A 19,210-nucleotide genomic window follows, 5' to 3' on the forward strand; every position below is an offset into this window, starting at 1 on the left:
AGTCTCGCAGTCTTTTTGACCGACTTTGATTATCAATACATGTACAAAGTCCATTGAGTTATGACAAGCATATGTTTCTAGACATCTAGAATGGACGACTCACATAAACTATGTGCGAAAAAGTTTGTGGCTTCGGATATATGCAAATACCTTTTCATTGCTAATTCTTTGTTCCAAATGTAGAATACTCTCCTTGGGTAAGAGGTTTACGCGTCCCTATGATGCCCGTTACCTTCATGGGATGGTAAGCAATGTCTTCTGTTTTCTTTTTCTTCTTTACCTGAGTACCTTGTTTTTGTGAGTACACGACAAGTATTAACATGCGTGCGGCTCCCATTTGACTGTGACAATAATGAATGTCTCGTCATTTAGACATATATAGATTTGTCTTTTTTCTGATTTTGTCTCTTTGTTTTTGACACAGGGCGACCTATCATTTGACTGACATACACAATAGATCGGCAGACTGTAAGTGACCTCCCAGCATTTATTGTCTTGTTTTTACAAGGAGAAGTAAAATGATAGCGGTCCTGATGAAGCGCCAGTGGATCCGTGTGTGACCGTGAGGGCGCGAAACATGTCGACCATATGTTAGGAGCAAACTACTTGCCTCCTCTCTAGCTCTGAAGGAGTATTGGTAACATCGTTTTCCTGTATACTCCGAGTTGTGTTTTTAACCTTGGCCTAATCCCTATTGAAATTATTAAAATTATTAAGAGGATTAGAGCTAATTTTAGATTCTTGTCTCTCCTTCATTTCCCCTGTCAATATGGGCTGCAGTCTTTGATTAATCATCTTCTTGGTTGAAGAGCCTCCATCCTTCTGTTGGAGGCCCGTCAGACATTGCAGTGCCAGTCTGGCGAGGGGTTAGCCCAATGATGATGCTTGACATCCTAATGTGATGCTTGAGGGCACTCCTACAACAATTTCACTGCAGTCCTTTCTAGTCCCCTGTGTTCACTTTGTTTGGAACAGTGTACTTATTTGGTTTAGAGTTTCACACATCTCCCCAGGTTGTCAAAAAGCTGTCTGCATGTGTGTGCCTTTGTGAGGCTACTGGACAAGCAGAGCACAAAAGGGCAACTTTCTAATAGTTGCCTATCTTTAATAGTGACATTAATTTTGACTTGGCCATCAGGTCGCATTTAATGCCATGATTAATTTGGTACCTTACATGACTTAGTTTGGTAGTCCTAGTCAAAACTTTGGTGGGATTGGATGCCACCCTGTGATAGCCAACAGGGCTACCAACTTTACCCACAGCAAAATGACAATTTGGAAGTGTTTCTGTTAAGACATATCAGAAAACATATGCCTCACTTAAAATACAGCTCCACGCTACAGGACTTCATAGGCCTTTGTTAGGGGATACATATATAATCTTAAGGGATATGGGGGCTTTACCATTGGTTTGAATAGCAAAGTAAAACTAGCAGAGAAAGCACTGTCCTTCCAGTCTGCAGGGGCAAGCTGGTAGCCATTTTGTACCCTATCACACAAAGGGGGCTCACACAGTGCTGTAGCACTGAGTGTACACTCTATCTTACGTGCCCTGGGTACCATATACTAGGGACTTAAAAGTAAGTCAGGCTTTGCCAATTGGGTGCATCCAATTCGACATGTGGTTTGTATGGGATTAAAACACTGGCACTGAGGTCTGGTTAGCAGGCCTCAGTTCACTCTCAGAGTCTAAAAAAATTCAGCATCATTCCAAAAATGTGGGAGTGAACATGCAAAAAGAGGCATTTCCTTACATAATCGTTGGGAACTTGGATTTGTCCTTTTGTGGCATTAATAAATAACTGATGTACAATCTTTAATTTGTAGAGAATTGTGCTCCCTGCATGATTTGCGTAATTCATCATTTTTAAAATGCCACTGACTTTTTAGACGTTAACAGAGGACCCAACTACCCACTAAGGTCAAATAAAGGGTCTTTATACTGTGCATCATGTCTTATATAGCACGTGTCCTCCCTTAAGAACAAATTGATTCTCCATGCATTTGAATGCGGTCTTTCATCTGAAGGCTCTGGCTTGCTCAGAGTTGCCAGATTTAGAAGTTCAGTTTGGGAACCAGAATGTCATCACTACTGGCTAAGTCTTTGTAAAATAGTCTTTCATGGAGCATGATTTCTCATCTTTTGATCTTCCTGAAAAAAACATCTGTTAGAATGCAGCTTATGCCAATACCCCTAAACATCTGCCTCGAGGAAATCATGTCCAGAACATCTGCCCTCTAGCTCTAGGAAACACTGTTTTGTACAACTGCCTTCTACTTCCAGGAAACCATGGTTGGCCATAGTACAGTTTACAAATGTTCATTAATTGTCACGTCCAAAGAAGATGTCTCTTAACAAGCTTGGCTAGGCAGAGTCCGCTTATTAGTTGTCTCGTAAGTCATTTATTTTATAGTCCTAATGACGACTCCAAGTGCTTCTAGGAAAAGGGCTAATCGACCTCCTATTTTTTATGAACAATAAGATGGCGTTTCGCCACACTGTACACTTGTAATATAGCGTGAACTGTAACCCGGAAAGGCACCACACCCACCTGCTCCATCCGCTCATCCTGGTGGTATCAGCATTAAACAGTGAGCATAATTCTTAATTTGGCCAGTTCTCGAGCAGAGGCAAAACGTAAAGTTTACCTCAGGGAGGTCCTAGGCTTCAGTATTGTTTATTGTTACCAAAGGGGTTCCCCTAAAACAGAACAAGCATGCTTCCAGACGACTGGCATGTGGCAGCGCCACTCCAAAACTTTAGCAGCAAAGTACACAAATCTAAGATGTACTGACAGCATGTTTGATTGCTCAGCTTCACGAATGAGGAGTAATCCACTAACATGAAATAATCCATGGTGACGTTTTATTCATAGCACCCAAAAACACAAATCGGCGAAGAGCAAGAAAGGCAAACGGAGAATTGGTTTTCCACCCAGCAGAAAATCTGCACAATCTGAACTCAGATAACCTACTAATATAAAGGGTAGCAACATGCCCTGAAGACAAACTCATGCACTTGACAGCACTTTCAGAAATTGGTTCATTTTCTGAAGCACAGCATTAAAAGGCAAAGTGACCGGTGCTGAACACTTAACACCAGATCCGTTATGCTGTTCTATAAGCAGTCTGATGTCCACCCATGCGCAGTTTCTTTCGTAAAATTGATTGAGCAAAACTATTATTTCACCTGCGGCTAGCTGGCAATCACAAAGCATGGCATTATTCTCTGCCGCCTTAGGCTCTGTAGGACTTCTGATTCGATAAACAGCGTTGAAAGAAATGGTACTTAAGTGATGCGAAGAGCCGTACAAGAACAATTGCTGGTTTCATTTCCAACTCAAACAATAAAACCGATCACTGTAAACGCCACTTTAATGAACCACAAAGTCAGAAACGTAAAATACACAGGTAAAACTTTGCAGCCATTTTTCAACAGGGCATAGCTGTCAGCCACTCTCGTTTCCATTTGTGCTCAATGTGGCATCTGTTCGATGAGCAATCAGGTACACCAAGCCGGACGTCTGGTCGTAGGCCTTCCGACCCACAACCAGCTCCTTTTCAGAGTAGGAAATGTGACCGTGCGCTCTCGTGCAGTTTTTAAGAGCGCACATAAAAAACGGGTTTTCTCGCTAACAAGGTGCTAATGGGACCCCTTAGGCCTTCATTAGTTACAAGGCAAAGCCATTACTCACCGCCCCAGTGAAATGGCCGTCAGAATACAGAAGCTAACGCCTAATGCTTTCTCGGTGTTTCTGTCACAATATTGTAGGTTATATAGTATCAATGTTATTTGGACATAAATCTCACGCACAATGTGGTTCTGCCCCTCTGGGAACGTGTTTAACTCGTTAAGTTATGCGCTACATCATCACCTTAGTAACAGTGTAATAAAATCACGGTTTCCTTCTGCAGGCACTTTATAAACCTATGACCTGAGACCAATATAAAATAAATAAAAAACTTGTGTCTTACAGCACTGCTGGACTCAGAAGGCACACCCTTTGCCAAATTTGTGCATGATAAGAGGTTGCTAAAAGTCTCTCAAACGGGATTTCGTATCGTTTGCTCTACTTTAGGTAACATCATGACCTTAAATCTGTTGGCTATGCATACCTTGGGAAAACCCAATAATAACTTTCTGATGTAATTACACCCAGACACTTGGGTACAAGTTAATCTGTCAGGCAGTGTTCGAGAGCCTGACGGTAAAATGACTGCCTCGACGTGAGGCTTGCAAACACGAGAGGTCATCGGCGCTCGCCGACTGCAGCCGCATTCACACCACGTGGGGGCCACAATTTCCTCCCCGCAGCTCAGATTTTGCGCTTTCAGGGGCAACCGGGCAAGCCTGCCTCGTGGGTGAGGCCTGCCAGGAGTGAGTGCTGCAGCACGCTCTTGGGGACTGGATTCGGGCCCCTCACTTGGCTTCCCCGCATTCACCATGTACTGGGCCTTGGAGACTGAACGATTATTCCAGGAGCAACAATGTACTGAGCAACCATACCCAGTGGGTGCGGGGATGCGTGATGCCACCTTCCTCTCATTGCTGCAGCACTACGGGCAGTCGTGGGGTGAAATAACTTGTGCATTATTGGAATACCGGAATCCAGTGATATGGGTCAAATGGAAGACTATGTCGAGTCTTTTCTCCGCTCCCTTTTCGGGGAAGCCATGTCTGCCCTCTTGGGGGCTGAACGGGTGCATAGTGCACTTGGTCAGAGGCACCCGCCAGGTGCCCCTGCCTGACCCATCATAGCTCGATTGCTTAACTATAGGGATCGAGATACCACCCTGGGACCGGCTAGAGACAAGAACCCCCTGCAATACCAAGGTAATGAAATAACCATTTTCTCAGATTATGTGTTTGCCGTTCAGTCAGCCAGGTGTGATTTTGCACCAATCAAGCGTTCTTTGCAGAGAACTGCTGCCTCTTACTCACTGATCCAGTTGCCAAGTTGAGGATCCTCCATCAGGGTCAGACCCACTTCTTCACTGATCCAAAGTTTGCCACCAATTTTGTCAAGCCCTTACCACTTGCCGCAGAAATAAACAAGCCTGAGAATCAAAATGCATGAATGGTCAGCTAAGTGACAATGACTAATGACATCCACTTCTTTGCAGATGTTTTGGTCAAGGAGCCTCTTCTTATCGAGTCTGCTCCTATACTTAATGACCTACTGGTGACAGTCCTCTTCGGCCCCAAAACTTTCCACTCATGGTAAGGCGCATTAGGGACTCAAGTTTGCCCTTATGGGATGATTCCCATGCTATGCCTTTTGATAATACTGTTTTGGGGGGTGGGTTAGTCCTGTTTGGCCTGATTGGGGGCAGACGTCGGAGATGGGTAGATATGTAGGTTTTTGTGCACTGTTAGATGCCTTTATTAGCATTGTTGTTAATTACCTTTCCCTTCTGCACTCACTGCAACTCTGAGGTCACTGTGGCCTGGCTCAGATGGAAATGTGTCCAGTGCTGTTACTGCAATATTGCACTCCTAGATGCATACAATTAAATGCTTAACTTAGAACGTTAGAGGGTTGAATAATGCACGAAAAGCCAGACAGGTCTCTGCATATTTGCAGTGTCACAATATAGATACATGCATGCTCCTGGAATTACATCTTACTGATGCTACTAACCCACATCTGCACGCAGGTTGGATTGGTGAATACCATGATAACAAGGTACTTGCAAAGTTGACGGCCTCCCGCTTACTGCCACCCCAACCACTAATTTCTCATCCTAACCTGTACAAGTCGTACCACGCACATTCATGAACCACAATTTACAAACTTTCTTTGCAGTCGCACAGATGACCAGCCCGACCTGTGGGGCTGCTGCTGTTTTCCTGGATGCCACAAAGGCGTTTGACTCGCTCGAATGGCCTCTCCTGACTGCTCTATTGGCTCTTCTTGGCCTAAACCCTACATTTCTTTGCTTAACTGGCCTCTTGTATGAACAACCAATGACCCGCTTGTGCATTAATGGTGTGATCTCTGACTCTTTTCTCAGTGATGAGGGGCACCCTCCAGGGATAACCCATCTCGAGGATTTTATTTGCAATAGTTATGGAGCCCCTTGCAGAAACACTACGCCAGCATAATTCTCATAGGATTCTGGCTTTTACACTTAAAGCTGTACTTGTCTCCATGTTTGGTGACAATGGCATGCTCTATGTTAGTAACCCGTGAGACAATCTGGATGCTCTAATTCGGGAATTCATCTGCTATGGAGGCCTTTTTGGCACTATGATTAATTGGGATAAATCCATTATATATCCTTTTACTGAGTCGAATGCTGAGTATACCTTAGAGTTCCCACTGTGTTGAGCCGGTGAACCAGTCTGCTATCAAGGTATCTTGTTGAGTAGAGACCTATGGACGAGCACTCACTTTGCTGAAAGACCACCTGGAGAAGTGAAACCGACTGCTGCTTTCCTTGACAGGCCGATTAGCTATTTCTAAAATGGTGGTACTTCTCAAATGTATGTATTTATTTGTGAATCTTCCAATTCCTTTTTCACTTTCCTTCCACCAGTGACTGCTTTTTTGTCTCACTTGCTTGGGCGGCCAGGCCCTCTAGAGCTACATGGGAACTGCTTGTGCACCCTTTCGAGCAGGGGGGACTTGGAGCCCCCAATATGGATCTTCATAACAACTGTGTGCAGGCCCAGTTTCCAAATTTCTGGATACATTCCATACAGTACCAATCCCACACTGCTCCAGAACACGATCATGTACATCCATGTCCGTTGAGTATGGCACATACCTCCCACCTCGCCGTCCGAGGGCCCAAACTAATACTGTGACTTGCACTGTGTGAGCCTAGAATGACCTCCGACATAGAGCCTCAGTTGAGCATCTGTACACCCTATCAGTGCCCCTGCTGAGTAACCCATCTCTGCCCATAACTGAAGATACCAGCACCCGCATTAGACTCTGAACCTTACCTACGACCACTATGGGAGCGATATATCCAGACAGTACCTTCATAGAACCACGGCAGGCCCTAGAAGGGCCAACTGACATCCTGTTACAGAAACTCACCTATCATCAGCTGTGCGCTGCAATGCGTGCGCAATATAGTTCCTTTCCACAAGCCCCAGAGACACTACAGGCATTAGAGATGATGCTCACAATGCCCTCTTTAAGTTGCTTATTCACAAAATTGTATCTCACATTACAAGCGATGGCACTCGTATTACTGAGCCTGGGCTCAGATGAAATGGGCTGATAATCTGGCCTCTCCGATTACAGATAATCAATGGAGGTACTGTTGTACACAATCACGAGCTCTCTCTCCCAATTATAGGCTGAGTTTGCTTCACCTTAAATTCCTACACAGACTGTACTAACCCCCCTGCATGGCTACTTACCACAGGACTGTGTAAAGATGCATGCCGTATACACTGCGCATCGCCCTGTGCAGACTTTCTCCTTCTTGCTTGGAGCTGTCCCAGAGTACAGAAATACTGGGCAGGGGTCTCTGACACTATTAAGGCTACAGTTGGACACTATATTGAATGTTCCCAGGTGATTGCTTTGATGGGCTATGTTAAGGCTGCACCAGATGATGGATGCAGGCTGGTGGCGATGCTGCTCCTTCTGACAAAATGACATGTGTCTTGTACTGGGGGAGCCGCAGACTGTCGCTCAAGACGGACTGGCAGCGAGATGCAACATACTGCCAAGAACAATTACAGGATTACTGGGACCTTATGCCGGCTGGCTTCCGCCCTCAGGATAGCTGGTTCCCATTAATGTCCTATTTAACTGGGATCGCAGTAGAATCGTCAACACGTACGTCCTCCTGAACTGTTAAGTAAAACTGTGCTTATGACAATGGATATGCAATACTGTTACATATTTTCTGGTGGTGCTCGGCCTCTGTTACTATGTCCATCTGATACTGTAGCATTTAAGATGAGTGCAACCCATTTCCCGATCCTCCCTCTTCCTCCCTTCTGATTTCCCTCCTCCATTCTCTTCCCCCTCCCCTCCTATTCTCTTTTTCTTTTTTTTTTTTACTGTGGATGCATATTTTATATTGTTGTATAGCTCTAACTTTGTTATATTTATACCGATGACTCTACTCACAGGATATTGCTGTTCCTGCCCTACCGTTTTGTGTTTGTACAACAGTTGTTACAAAAACTAATAAATAAATATAAAAAAATACGAGTTAATCTGTCAAACGACAAGGGTCTTTCTACAAAACTTCAATGGTCTCAAATGCGGGTTCATTTTGGCACTGTTGTTATTCTCACTATACATAGCTGATTTGCCAGCATTTTTGTCGTACGGAGACAGACACTCTTAAAAGGGGCAATTCAATGATCAGTAATTTAGCATGGGTTGATGAGTTGATCATTTTATCAATGCCACAGATAGGTGGCAATGCTATCTTCAGCGGCCGAAAGATTACAATAAACTTAATACCTTCAAGATAAACATGTCCAAAACTAAAATGATGTCCTTTGGCTGTTTAAATCTGCTTTTACTTCAGCAAGTTAAGGGCTTTCTATCGAATATGTTACTAACACCATAGTTTGGGGTAGTTATAAGTAGGACTGACTTGTCATTTTGCCGAGCTAGACTCCAGAACTAAGAGCTAAGTAAATACAATTAAGTGTTTCTCCAGTAAATATAGATGACGTGCCGTTGGTCCGACTATTAGGTTTGGAATTTGTAAACTAGCTCCATATTGTATGTTTCTGCTATATTATACAAAAAAACTCCTGAGACTACATGTATAAGCAATTTGTTGTTCCATCCAACTCTGCTGTCCCACACGCCTTGGAATTGGGCATTTCTTCTTTGATATCTATAGACGTTGTTCAGTTTATTGATTTTATTTGCAGTTGCCTTAGTGATCCAGAATCTTTAAAAACGTTAATTTATCTTTTTAGGTCAATTCTTCCTCCCAAAAACTGTTGGTGCACACTACATGCAAGATTCTTAAAAAGTATTATCTTCGAAACTAGGATATCCTTCCTACAATCTATTCACTGGAGGTATGTACATCTTCAGAATCTACTACTCTTATTTCAACATCTATGTATTACGTGTTTATTTAACAGATTAATATAGCTCTGAGAGCTATAAAAATTCTTTATGAAAAATTATAGTGGCAATGGTTGTGAAGGTAACATGGAGCAACATTGAAACAAGCCATGGAACTAATATTGAATACATAAGATCAAGGGGTGAAGGGAGGAGGTGTTGTGTATACTACGACTTTGACGTAACTTTACAAAGGGTCCCCTCCCACTCACGGGTGTTACTAGTGAACTTAGTTCAATATACCAGCACTGAGTGTGAACTCATTGTAGCTCCACAAGACACTATGCACTGTATAACTGACACATAATTATTGCTTTGGGTTACTAACAATCCCATGAAGAGATCAGGGACACCATGAAAACAGCAGCGACCTCATGTCATTATTCATAGCATACACACAATATACTAAGAAGAATGAAATGCTTTAATGTTGAAATATTTATTAGTATAGAACAAATTTGTCTCTTAGTACATCTAAAACAACTACACACAATATTATAAAAACATCAAGGAGACACATTTCTTGAAACAAGAATAAAATGAACATTTCCATCATTGTTAAATTGTCATTAAAAATCGTATCTGGAAGCTAACACCTTATTGCTTATTTCTATGCATTATGAACTGAGAACATGAAAGGCAAAGAAACTTGCATTCTAGAGTTTCTTAGGGAGATGGGACGCACTGCATACCTTGTTAACAGTAAAGTTTGTCTTTGTCGGCGGAGGCATAAAGAAAATGTTTCCCGCGAAGGGCAAGCACCCACTGCAGTAACAGCCAATCAGTCTTCCTCCAGGACTGGGCTGTATCAGCTGCAGGTTTCAGATAAGATGTGTCATCTGCGAAGTATGAAGTGAGCTGGCAGTAAATGAGATCGCCTCTGTCAGAATCACGGGTGGTGATATGGGCAAAATACCTCAATACCAAGTGGGCAAATGATAGTCCTTTTAGCCTAAATCCTATCAGAGATTGGAATGTCCTTTCTAGATGACAGACACCAATGTAAATATGCTTCGGACGTTGGCTGAGAATGATTCTGCATAAACAGGGAACATGTAATGTCCAGTGTCCAGTACGGAGAAAATGGCTATAATAATGAGCTAAAAAGGAATTGGGGCCTAGATAGACCTTAGGCACAATATGCCAGGTGCAGAGAGGGAAATAAAAGGAGGAAGACGTTAAGGGGGAAGTAAAGTGGAATTGAAGGAGAAATGGTGAGGAGGAGGGCAATTGCAAAGGACTCAGAGTGAAAGAAGAGGGGAGGGAAAGGTGGATATGGAAATAGATAGGGAAATAGGAAAGGGAAGCAATGCATGCGGGGGGGGTGTATTCAAAGGTGAAAAGGAAGGGGAAAGAGAATGGACGTCGCAAGGACAGGGATAAAGGCAGGGAGGAGTCAAGGGGAGCAAAGAAAGGTAAAAGCCCGGTTTGAGACTGACTACAGAGAAGGGTGGTGCAGAGAGGAGGGAGAGTCAAATGACTAAAAGGAAGGTAGAAAAAGAATTAATGGAGAAAAAAAGAGAAATAGAGAAGAGAGAGAAAGAATGGAAAGGAGGGAATAGAAGGCAAAACTGGGGGGAAGTTGAGGAGGAAATAAATGTTGAGAAGAAGTGATGGAGTAAAGAGAAGGGTGAGGAGGAGGGAAGTCAAGGGGGGAGTCCATAACGAGAAGAAAGCATGCTTACATTGAAAGAGCAATATCAGGCTTAATGAGTCCAGTATAGTTTAAACAGATGCAACTCAGATTTTCTAAGAATGGTAGAAGAGCTTTTTTGGCTCTCAGGTCTATAGGAGGAGAATGACACAAAAGGGAGAAAGTTCCTGAGGAGGCCTGATGATGATCCAAAGTGATTTTGATACAATGTGGCCCAATAAGGTGGTTCTTTTTGCTTCTCAGAATACTGGTGCCTTGCAACAATTTGAGCAGGGTGGAGAGGCAGGGAGGAGAGATGCAACAGAGTGAACAGCTTTGTAGGCCAGGGAGTAAAGATTTAATTTTATCCTCACCTCAATAATAAGAAAATTAAACTTGGTGAAGATTGGTGTAAAATGATCAAATTTATTGTTTGATGACAAGTCTGTCCGAAGCATGCAGGACAGTTTTCAGTGGTAGTACGGCAGTTTGTGGCACGCCTTGTGTACTCTGAAGATGGCTAAATCTTCAAGAATTACTATTCTTAAACCAAATCTACGTTGCTTGAGGATATGTAGATGTGGAGCTAAGGAGAGGAAATCTATACTTAATTGCCAGCATGGTTCCAAAGTGATCTATTGTTACACTTGAGCGCCTGATTCAAAAGGTAAACATACTTTTATGTAAGTTTACTCCTTTTAAGTACTGAGAAACCACATGCAGAGTTTTAAGTCTCTGCATTTCCCATACTTATGTGTGCAGAGTTCTCTGCACCTGGAGATTCTGCAATCTCAGCTGAGAACTCCACTCACATAAGTATAAGGAATGGGGAGATGTACACCTGCACGTAATTGCTGAATTGCATTTTGTAGTACTACAAAACACACTACAAAGTTCAGTCTGTGAATCAGGCTACATGCTTCTGTGGTGTCTGTTTGCACTTGGGGAGCACCTTTTTGATTTTGTTCTATTTTTCAATGTTTTTTTTCACAAATTGTTTTAATAATGTGGGAACACAGAATAAATTATGTTGGATATATCTAGTACTGGTTGCATGGCACATAATTACTGACTGAACTATTACTATCCAAAGGATATATTTCATTAATTGATTAATTCATGGGCTAAGAAAATTATATTGCCTGATTATAAAAATGTTTTCTGAATGAGCTTCACGTGAATGTTGTCCCTTTTGATAATACGACAGAGCACTGCATCCCATGCTCAAATTCTTTTCATTTATTTGAGCAGCTAGTTACATTCTGCAACATGTCCTCTATGATTCCCTGGGCCCTATCAGTTCCCTTTACTCTTCCTCCAACATTCATGCCCAGCTCCCCGACATCTAGGATTATAAAAATGAACGGAAGAAGAAAGACATGCACTTTTCCAGTTAGAATCCTTACATCACCTTTTTTCAATGACTTGGTTTAACAGCCCAGTGCTCAAAAAATCTACTGGGCCACTCACTATGGCAAGTCTTATTTGATCAGGTCCAGCTATTTTTTAGGACTTACTTGTCCCTTCAGGCGAGTTGACAAAGAACAGGTGTACTGTTCAGATGAAAAGTGGAGGAGCAATAAAAGATATCTTTAAATCTTGTTCTTATGTCACATTTGCTCTGTGTTCACAGACAGAGGTCAAAAGTCAGTTTTTGTTACTATTAATTTTCCTTCTGACTGCAGAATTCCAGGACTTTGTAAGGTGAACTGTGGGACCTGCTGTTTAGAATGTATAATAGAAGGATATAGGGTGTCAGTTTTTTCCTAACACACAACATTTAAATGACTAGGTCAACTGTACAAACACTTCAAAATATATTTCAGTAGTCGTGAAAGCCCATTTTTATATTTCTGTGTAACAAAAAAAATATTTTACTAGGATGAAAACAAATCAGAATACTTTGTGTGTTGATGTGCAAAGTAAATGTTTGCTGAAACCCAATTTTATAGATTGTTAATACACTATATAGTTTTGTCAGTAAAGCTGCAGGTTAGTGAAGAGGTTTTGGGACATTTCTTGGAAATTTACTGTGTTTAGATGACAATATATTACCATATAAGTGTTTAGTAATAAATGTATTAAAATTGAAGCCCAGATTTTATGGTGACCTAGCGTCATTCCAATGGCTCAACGCTATTGTGGTGTTGGAAGGGCAAAAAGGCTGTGCCATATTTACAAAGTGGTGCAATGCTTGCATTGCACCATATTTACAAAGTAGCGCAAATGCTTGCATTGTGCCATTTTTACAAAGTAGCGCAATGCTTGCATTGCGCCACTTTATAACTCCTTGTGCCATATTATGCCTGTGCCAGGCATAATGTATGCAAGGAGGGCGTTCCGGCACTCAGAGGGTCCATAAAAATGGCGCAAAGTAATCTATAAGATTACTTTGCGCCATTTTTATCAGCATTTTTTAAATGCCTGCTATATGCAGGCATTAAAAAGAGGCTTCCATTTTGTTCAATGGGCCTCTGGGTGCTTTGCAGGATTAGCGCAATTATTTACGTTAGTCCTGCAGAGCGCTGGACTAGCGTCACAAATTATGATGCTAGTCCACCTGACTACTGCCATGCTGCGGCACACACATGGTGGCGTTGGGGGGGCACAAGATAAGTAGCGCTGCACTAGGTTCAGTGCCACTTTTCATGAATATGGGCCTGAGTGGTTAAAATAACTGGGAAAAACCCCTGCCCTGATGGCAATGCTGTTAGTAAACTAAAATAAGTCATGGGTCATGTGTCCCCTATATGTGGGCTAGATTCTTGTGATGCATGCAGCAAACTTTAGTCTACTTAATCAAACAAAAGAGGTTTTTTGTACTGCAGAAATGCTGAGCACACATATCTGAATGTGTAATCATATGTGAAAATGAAGAAAAAGGCGTCTGTAAACTATTTGCCTAGGATCACTCAATTTAAGACCTATTTACGGATGAAGTACATTACAGTTACGTCAAGTAGATTTTTTTAAAGTTACTTGATCTGCAGGACTAGTAAAAATGTTATGATTTTTCGAGGCCTGCAGTCAACTTTAGGGCACTCAAATGTAATGATGTCATGTGACATGTTAAATGTCTCAATTGTATTTGAACATAATTGTAACCTTTGATGACAGACTTTAGGAATCTTGGTTCCACTTCAGTCGATATGTAAGAGTTTGGTGTGTGATCTTAAAGCATGTCTATCAGCATAGGAAGTGCCTGGGTGAGAAGAACTACAGTAGCACACCAGATCATTCTTAACTTTAAAGCCCAATCACACTGTATTTTTAAACAACGCACAACAAACGTTTCTCTTAATGTCATATTTATTTTTCTTCACTTTCTCCCCCTCTTGTATTTTTTCAACCATTTCCTACCACATTACCCCTTTCTCTATAATTCATCTATAGTTCATCTAATTTGATGTTTTTATTGCTGCATGTTTTTATGAACACAGTTTTAAAACAAAAAAGCTATCTTCCCAGGAAGGGCTTCAAAATCCATCAAACGCTGCTCAAAAAAGCTGAGCATCAGTTCCTGAAACTTGAATGATGGATAGGAGCTATCATTATGAAGAAGTATGTCACCTTGTGTGAATGAGGGGCTCAAATCCTTTTAATAAAAACTTAGGGCCTGATGTACAAAGAGTTCTAGGGTTCACAAACCTCAGATTCAGTAAATAGGAAGGTATGCGACTGCTAAAACTATTTTTCAAATTAACTGAACCCATTTAATGATTCAGAAAAGGTTTTCCGAATCATTAAATGGTTTAGGATAGCTTTGGGAATCCCTATTTGTAAAGGGCATTGTGTCCGAATACTGATTCCATACGTTATGTATTAACGTTTTGCGACTGAATTCTAGTGGCAAAACATTAATATTTTACCACCAGTTCAAAGGAGGAGGTAAGCCATTCACAAAACTGATTGCTTTGTTTAAAAGCAATCACAAACATGGTGATCTGCTGAACCCAGCAGGCCATCATCCCTGTAATTGTGGCCAATCGTAACAGGTTGCAATATAGTGATGAGGTAGGTCACATTGCTACTCAATACAATTCTGGCTTTTGCAAACCAACCTATTACTATATAGGTTGCTCTCAAAATACCTATGCATTCAGTAGAAGTTGGGGTGCAAATTACACCCACTGTTGCCAAATCCATTTTAGTACATTGGAAATAAGAAACTGCAATTTGCGAATTGTAATTGGACACAATTTATGACTTCTTGTTTGGAATCATACTAGACAAAGCCTTTAGTTCTCTATAGCAGACTTGCATTGAGTATGATGTATTTCTAGAATATTTCAGATTAGCACAGCCCATGGGTTGGAACTCATGTTAAGAGGAGTACTGAACTTATCTTTTGTTGTCCTCTTCCACACGATTTTGGCAGTGATACAGTCAATGGAAGTGTACCAAAGCTTGTGCATAGGGCCTCTCTTATTCTCTTTGCACACCATTGATTTAGGATCATTATGCCCACAGTTGGGTTCTCCTTTCACACATCACTCGAATTTCTTTATTTCTAAAGTCCCCCCTTCAAGCCCACCTATAATCTAATGAACACAACCACCTGTCTTGCTGCAATCTTAAAGTGGATTGCTCTGGGCAGCCTTATCTTAGCCAAACAAACAAGTTACTTACCTTTTCTAACGTCTTAACTGGTAGAAACTATCCAGCTGCAGATTCCTTACCTTAGAATAATCACCAGGCATCAGAATGGATCCAGAATTGTTTTTGTGAGCAGTACCACAGGACGTGGGTAGGTGGCCTTGTTTGGCTCTGTGTGGTGTCATCCGCACCATAAGTGATGTGCATGGTACCTCTACAGGTGCCACCCTAGCAAGCTGATGTCAGTTTCTTTTCTTGACTTTCCATTCCAGGGGCCACACCCAATACTGACCACTGGTGTATGAAAATGAAAACAGAGCCCTGAAAAGGGAGCATCCGTGTACCTAAACATCTGCTCGCAGAGTGGGAGGATGGGTGGGTCATTAAGTAATCTGTGGCTAGATAGAGTCTCTATCAGATAAGGCGCTACAGAAGATAAGTAACCTGTTCATTTGATAGAGACTTCTAGAAGCAGATTCCTTACCTCACAATAGATACCCAAGCAGTACCTCCCTAGAAGAGGGTCTGAGAAATTGATTTATACTAGCAAGTCCTGCAGGACCGAAGGGGAAAAGTGTCCATCCCAACAGGACTGACTGTCCAGGCAGTAGCACTTGGTGAACGTGTGCAGTGAAGCCCATGTTACTGCCTGACAGACTCTGCATGCTAACGTATTGTCCGCAGCCTTTGCACTGGTGGAATGAGCATGCAAACCTTCAGTGGGTAGCATCTTGGCCAATGTGTAGCAGATCTTAATGCAAAGTAAAATTGATCGGGAGAGGGGTTGTTTTTGCATGGCCTTTCTTTTCTTGGCTCCGATATACCACACAAAAAGTTGATCATCCACCCAGAACGGTTGTGTGCTGTCAAGGTACAATGGCAATACTCTTTTTGGGCTCAGCCAGTGGAGTCTCTTCTCTTCATTAGAGGGATTAGATGAAGTATAAAAGGTAGGCACGTGATGGACTGGCCTACATGGAATGGGGTGACTACCTTCGGGATGCTCGAGTCTGAATGACCCTTTTTGTATGGGTAAGAACAGATGTATGGAGGCCGAAATGACATCACCTGCAGTTCACTAACCCTCTGGGCAGATGGTATTGCCACCAGAAAAGCCGTCTTGATGGTAAATGTGCCTGAGAGGGCACTTATGAAGCGGCTCAAAGGGGAAACACTTAAGCAAAGTAAGAACCAAACTAAGATCCAATTGAGGAATAATAAAGGGAGCTGGAGGGAATGTGTGCTGTAGACCTTTACGGAACCTATTTACAACAGGGGACTTGAAAAGTGAAGGCTGATCTGGCAGCCACAGAAAAGCAGAGCTAGTAGATAACCCTTAAATGTGCACAGTGCAAAGCCCTGCTGGTCTGGGGTAAGGATATACATTAGAACTTGAGAAAGCGCAGTAATTAAGGGGTCAACCTACTTGTCTGTACACCATGTTATTAACTTGCTCCTAAAGCAGGCATGTACCTTCATGGTGGAGGGATGCCGAGCTACCATGATTGCATTACAGACTTCAGGCAGATTGTCAAAAGCTGTCAACTGTTCCCGCTTAATCTTCACTCATGAAGCTAAGCATTGACAGGTTCAGGTAAAGCACCCTCCCCTGCTGCTGCAAAAGACAATCCTCCAGAAGGGGCAGTCTGATCAGAGTAACAGTGGACATGCTCAGCAGGTCAGGATATCAGATTCTTCAAGCTGGTTGGAGACACATTTGTGATTGGCTGAGTTTGTCCCCTCTGGCATTCAGAGAGTCCGCCAGGTACTGAGCCACCAAGAACATGCCCCAGCGTTCCAGCCATGTCCCGAGTCATAGGGTAGACAGACAGTCCACAACCTCACCCACGTGTTTGCTACAATACCACATGGCAATGGTGTTGTCAGTAAACACCTGCACTACCCTTCCTTTGATGGAGGGTATAAAGGCTTTCAATTGGATCGCTCAAAGGCCCAACAAGTCCTGATTCTGTTGGAGACCAGAGTCCTCTATTTCCACCTCTCCCAGACAGCCATCCCATCCCAGGAGTGATGCATCTGTCACTACTGTCAAATCTGACTGAGGAAGGGAGAGAGGTCTGCCGCTGACTCAATCATGGTTTGTTAGCTACCACTACAGGTCTTATGTAGTGCCCTCTGAAATATGGACTATGTTGGAGAGATTACCCAATGCCACGCTCACTGGAGCTTCATGTCTCACTGCTGAGGTAGCATATGCCAGTGGGCATGCATCACAAGCAGGATTTAGGAGGCAATGAGGCCCAGAAACATCAGTGTTAGTCTTGCCACAATCCAGGATGGAGGCTGAAACATTGGCATCATAGCCTGAACATTCTGGGCTCGCCTTTCAGGAGGATAAGTCCAAAACTGCACATTGTCCAGAACAGCTCCTACGAAAGGGAGTCTCTGACAACCGATCAGGTGTGTGATTTTGCCAGCAAGCGGACAGTGAACCCCAATGACTGCAGGAGGTCTATCATAGTCTGGAGGTGGAAGACAACTACTTGGGGGGAGCTCACCTTCAACAGCCAGTCGTCAATCTAGGGAAGACTGGCCCCCCTGATCTCTGCAGATGACCTGAAACAACCTTGATGAACACCCTACGGTCGCAGACACGGCCAAAGGGGAAAATGTTTGTTGCGTACTGTGAAATGCAGGTAATATCTGTGGGCAGGCAGGATGGGGAAACAGGAAAAGGTGGGAGCGGAGAAGGGTTTAAGATGTAGTGTTTTTCAGGCCTGGAAAGCTGCTATTGCAACATGACACCTGCAGGATTACTGGATTATTTTAACAAATATTGTTGTGAATGAATCCTCACTTGAGTCAGAATGGGCTTCATCTCAATCGCCACCTATGTTAGTCCAGGCAGTTGTAATATATGTGTGTTGCCATATCTAGTATCACTTACAAGTTTTTTTTTTTTTTTTTAACAAAGACACCTCAACCAGCAGTTATTATTTTTCCTCTTTGTATCAGATAGAATCTACAGATTTCAGAAATACAGGTAAAACACACAAAAGAGATTGAAAGCAGTATGCCATTCTGTGTGCACTTTGAGTACTCTGACATATTGATGTCTATTCTTTCTTGTTTTAACTCCTGGGCTTCCACATCTCGCAAGGGTGTATTCCTCCCTTTTGGATTGCTATTAATTTCTACTCCCCCAGGGGGTTATCATTTTGCTTTCTGTATTATGTTCACAGGCAAAGGCACTTTTAACCCGTGGGTACACATCTCAATGCCATCTTTAGGAACGCCTTGCAATGGGCAGATAATTGGAACCCAACATATTACCCGCGGGATAATACGTGAGATGAGTCATGTATGAGCGACCAACAGATTTATTTGTCTGACATAGTAATCACAATCTCCATCAGGCAATTAATGAATAAACAGGTTAATACGAAAACAACTAGAAAAAGAAAGACGCTAACCTTAATTTGGACAAGTAGTTAAATTCCACTGCGGTACAGGTTGTGTGGCCGTCAGTCATCTGCAGCCGCAGCATTCTTGGGGCTGCCTGCGATTCCTCGTTATCCTTTGGGGCAGAAACATTGCGGATTTTTTGAATCTGCAGAACGCACGGACCTTCGAGCTGCGGAGAAAAGTGGATACAAATTACTAGTGGAAATGGCAAATAAGGCTCAGGGGGGAAAGTCTGCCGCTCGAATACCCCTATACATCAATTAGAGATGGTGCACAGGAAGATCGGATGGCAACAAGAGAGGTTTATTCTGTAATCCCTACGTTTTCAAAAAACGGCAAAAGAAACTACCTGGAGATTTAAAAAAAAAAAAAGGCAAAAAAACATTTCTTCAATTTTAAATACATTTAGGTTCCCTTTGGTGTATAGGAAAATCAATTCTTTTTTCACGTGCCACCCACCGCAGCTACAGGCATACAAGAGCAACCTTTG

General features: G+C 42.5%; 1 protein-coding gene across 3 annotated transcripts in view; it reads right to left on the reverse strand.

Annotated features, from left to right (window-relative positions):
* Positions 1-19,210, reverse strand: part of TDRD3 (tudor domain containing 3) — a 653,010-nt gene that overhangs the window by 377,904 nt on the left and 255,896 nt on the right. For all 3 annotated transcript variants that reach the window (XM_069205299.1, XM_069205301.1, XM_069205300.1), the window contains exon 4: positions 18,729-18,889. In XM_069205299.1, the coding sequence (XP_069061400.1) occupies positions 18,729-18,889 (161 nt within the window). The remainder of the gene's footprint in view (positions 1-18,728; positions 18,890-19,210) is intronic.

This window comes from Pleurodeles waltl, chromosome 8 (assembly GCF_031143425.1).
Source record: "Pleurodeles waltl isolate 20211129_DDA chromosome 8, aPleWal1.hap1.20221129, whole genome shotgun sequence".
Classification (NCBI taxonomy): Eukaryota; Metazoa; Chordata; class Amphibia; order Caudata; family Salamandridae; genus Pleurodeles; species Pleurodeles waltl.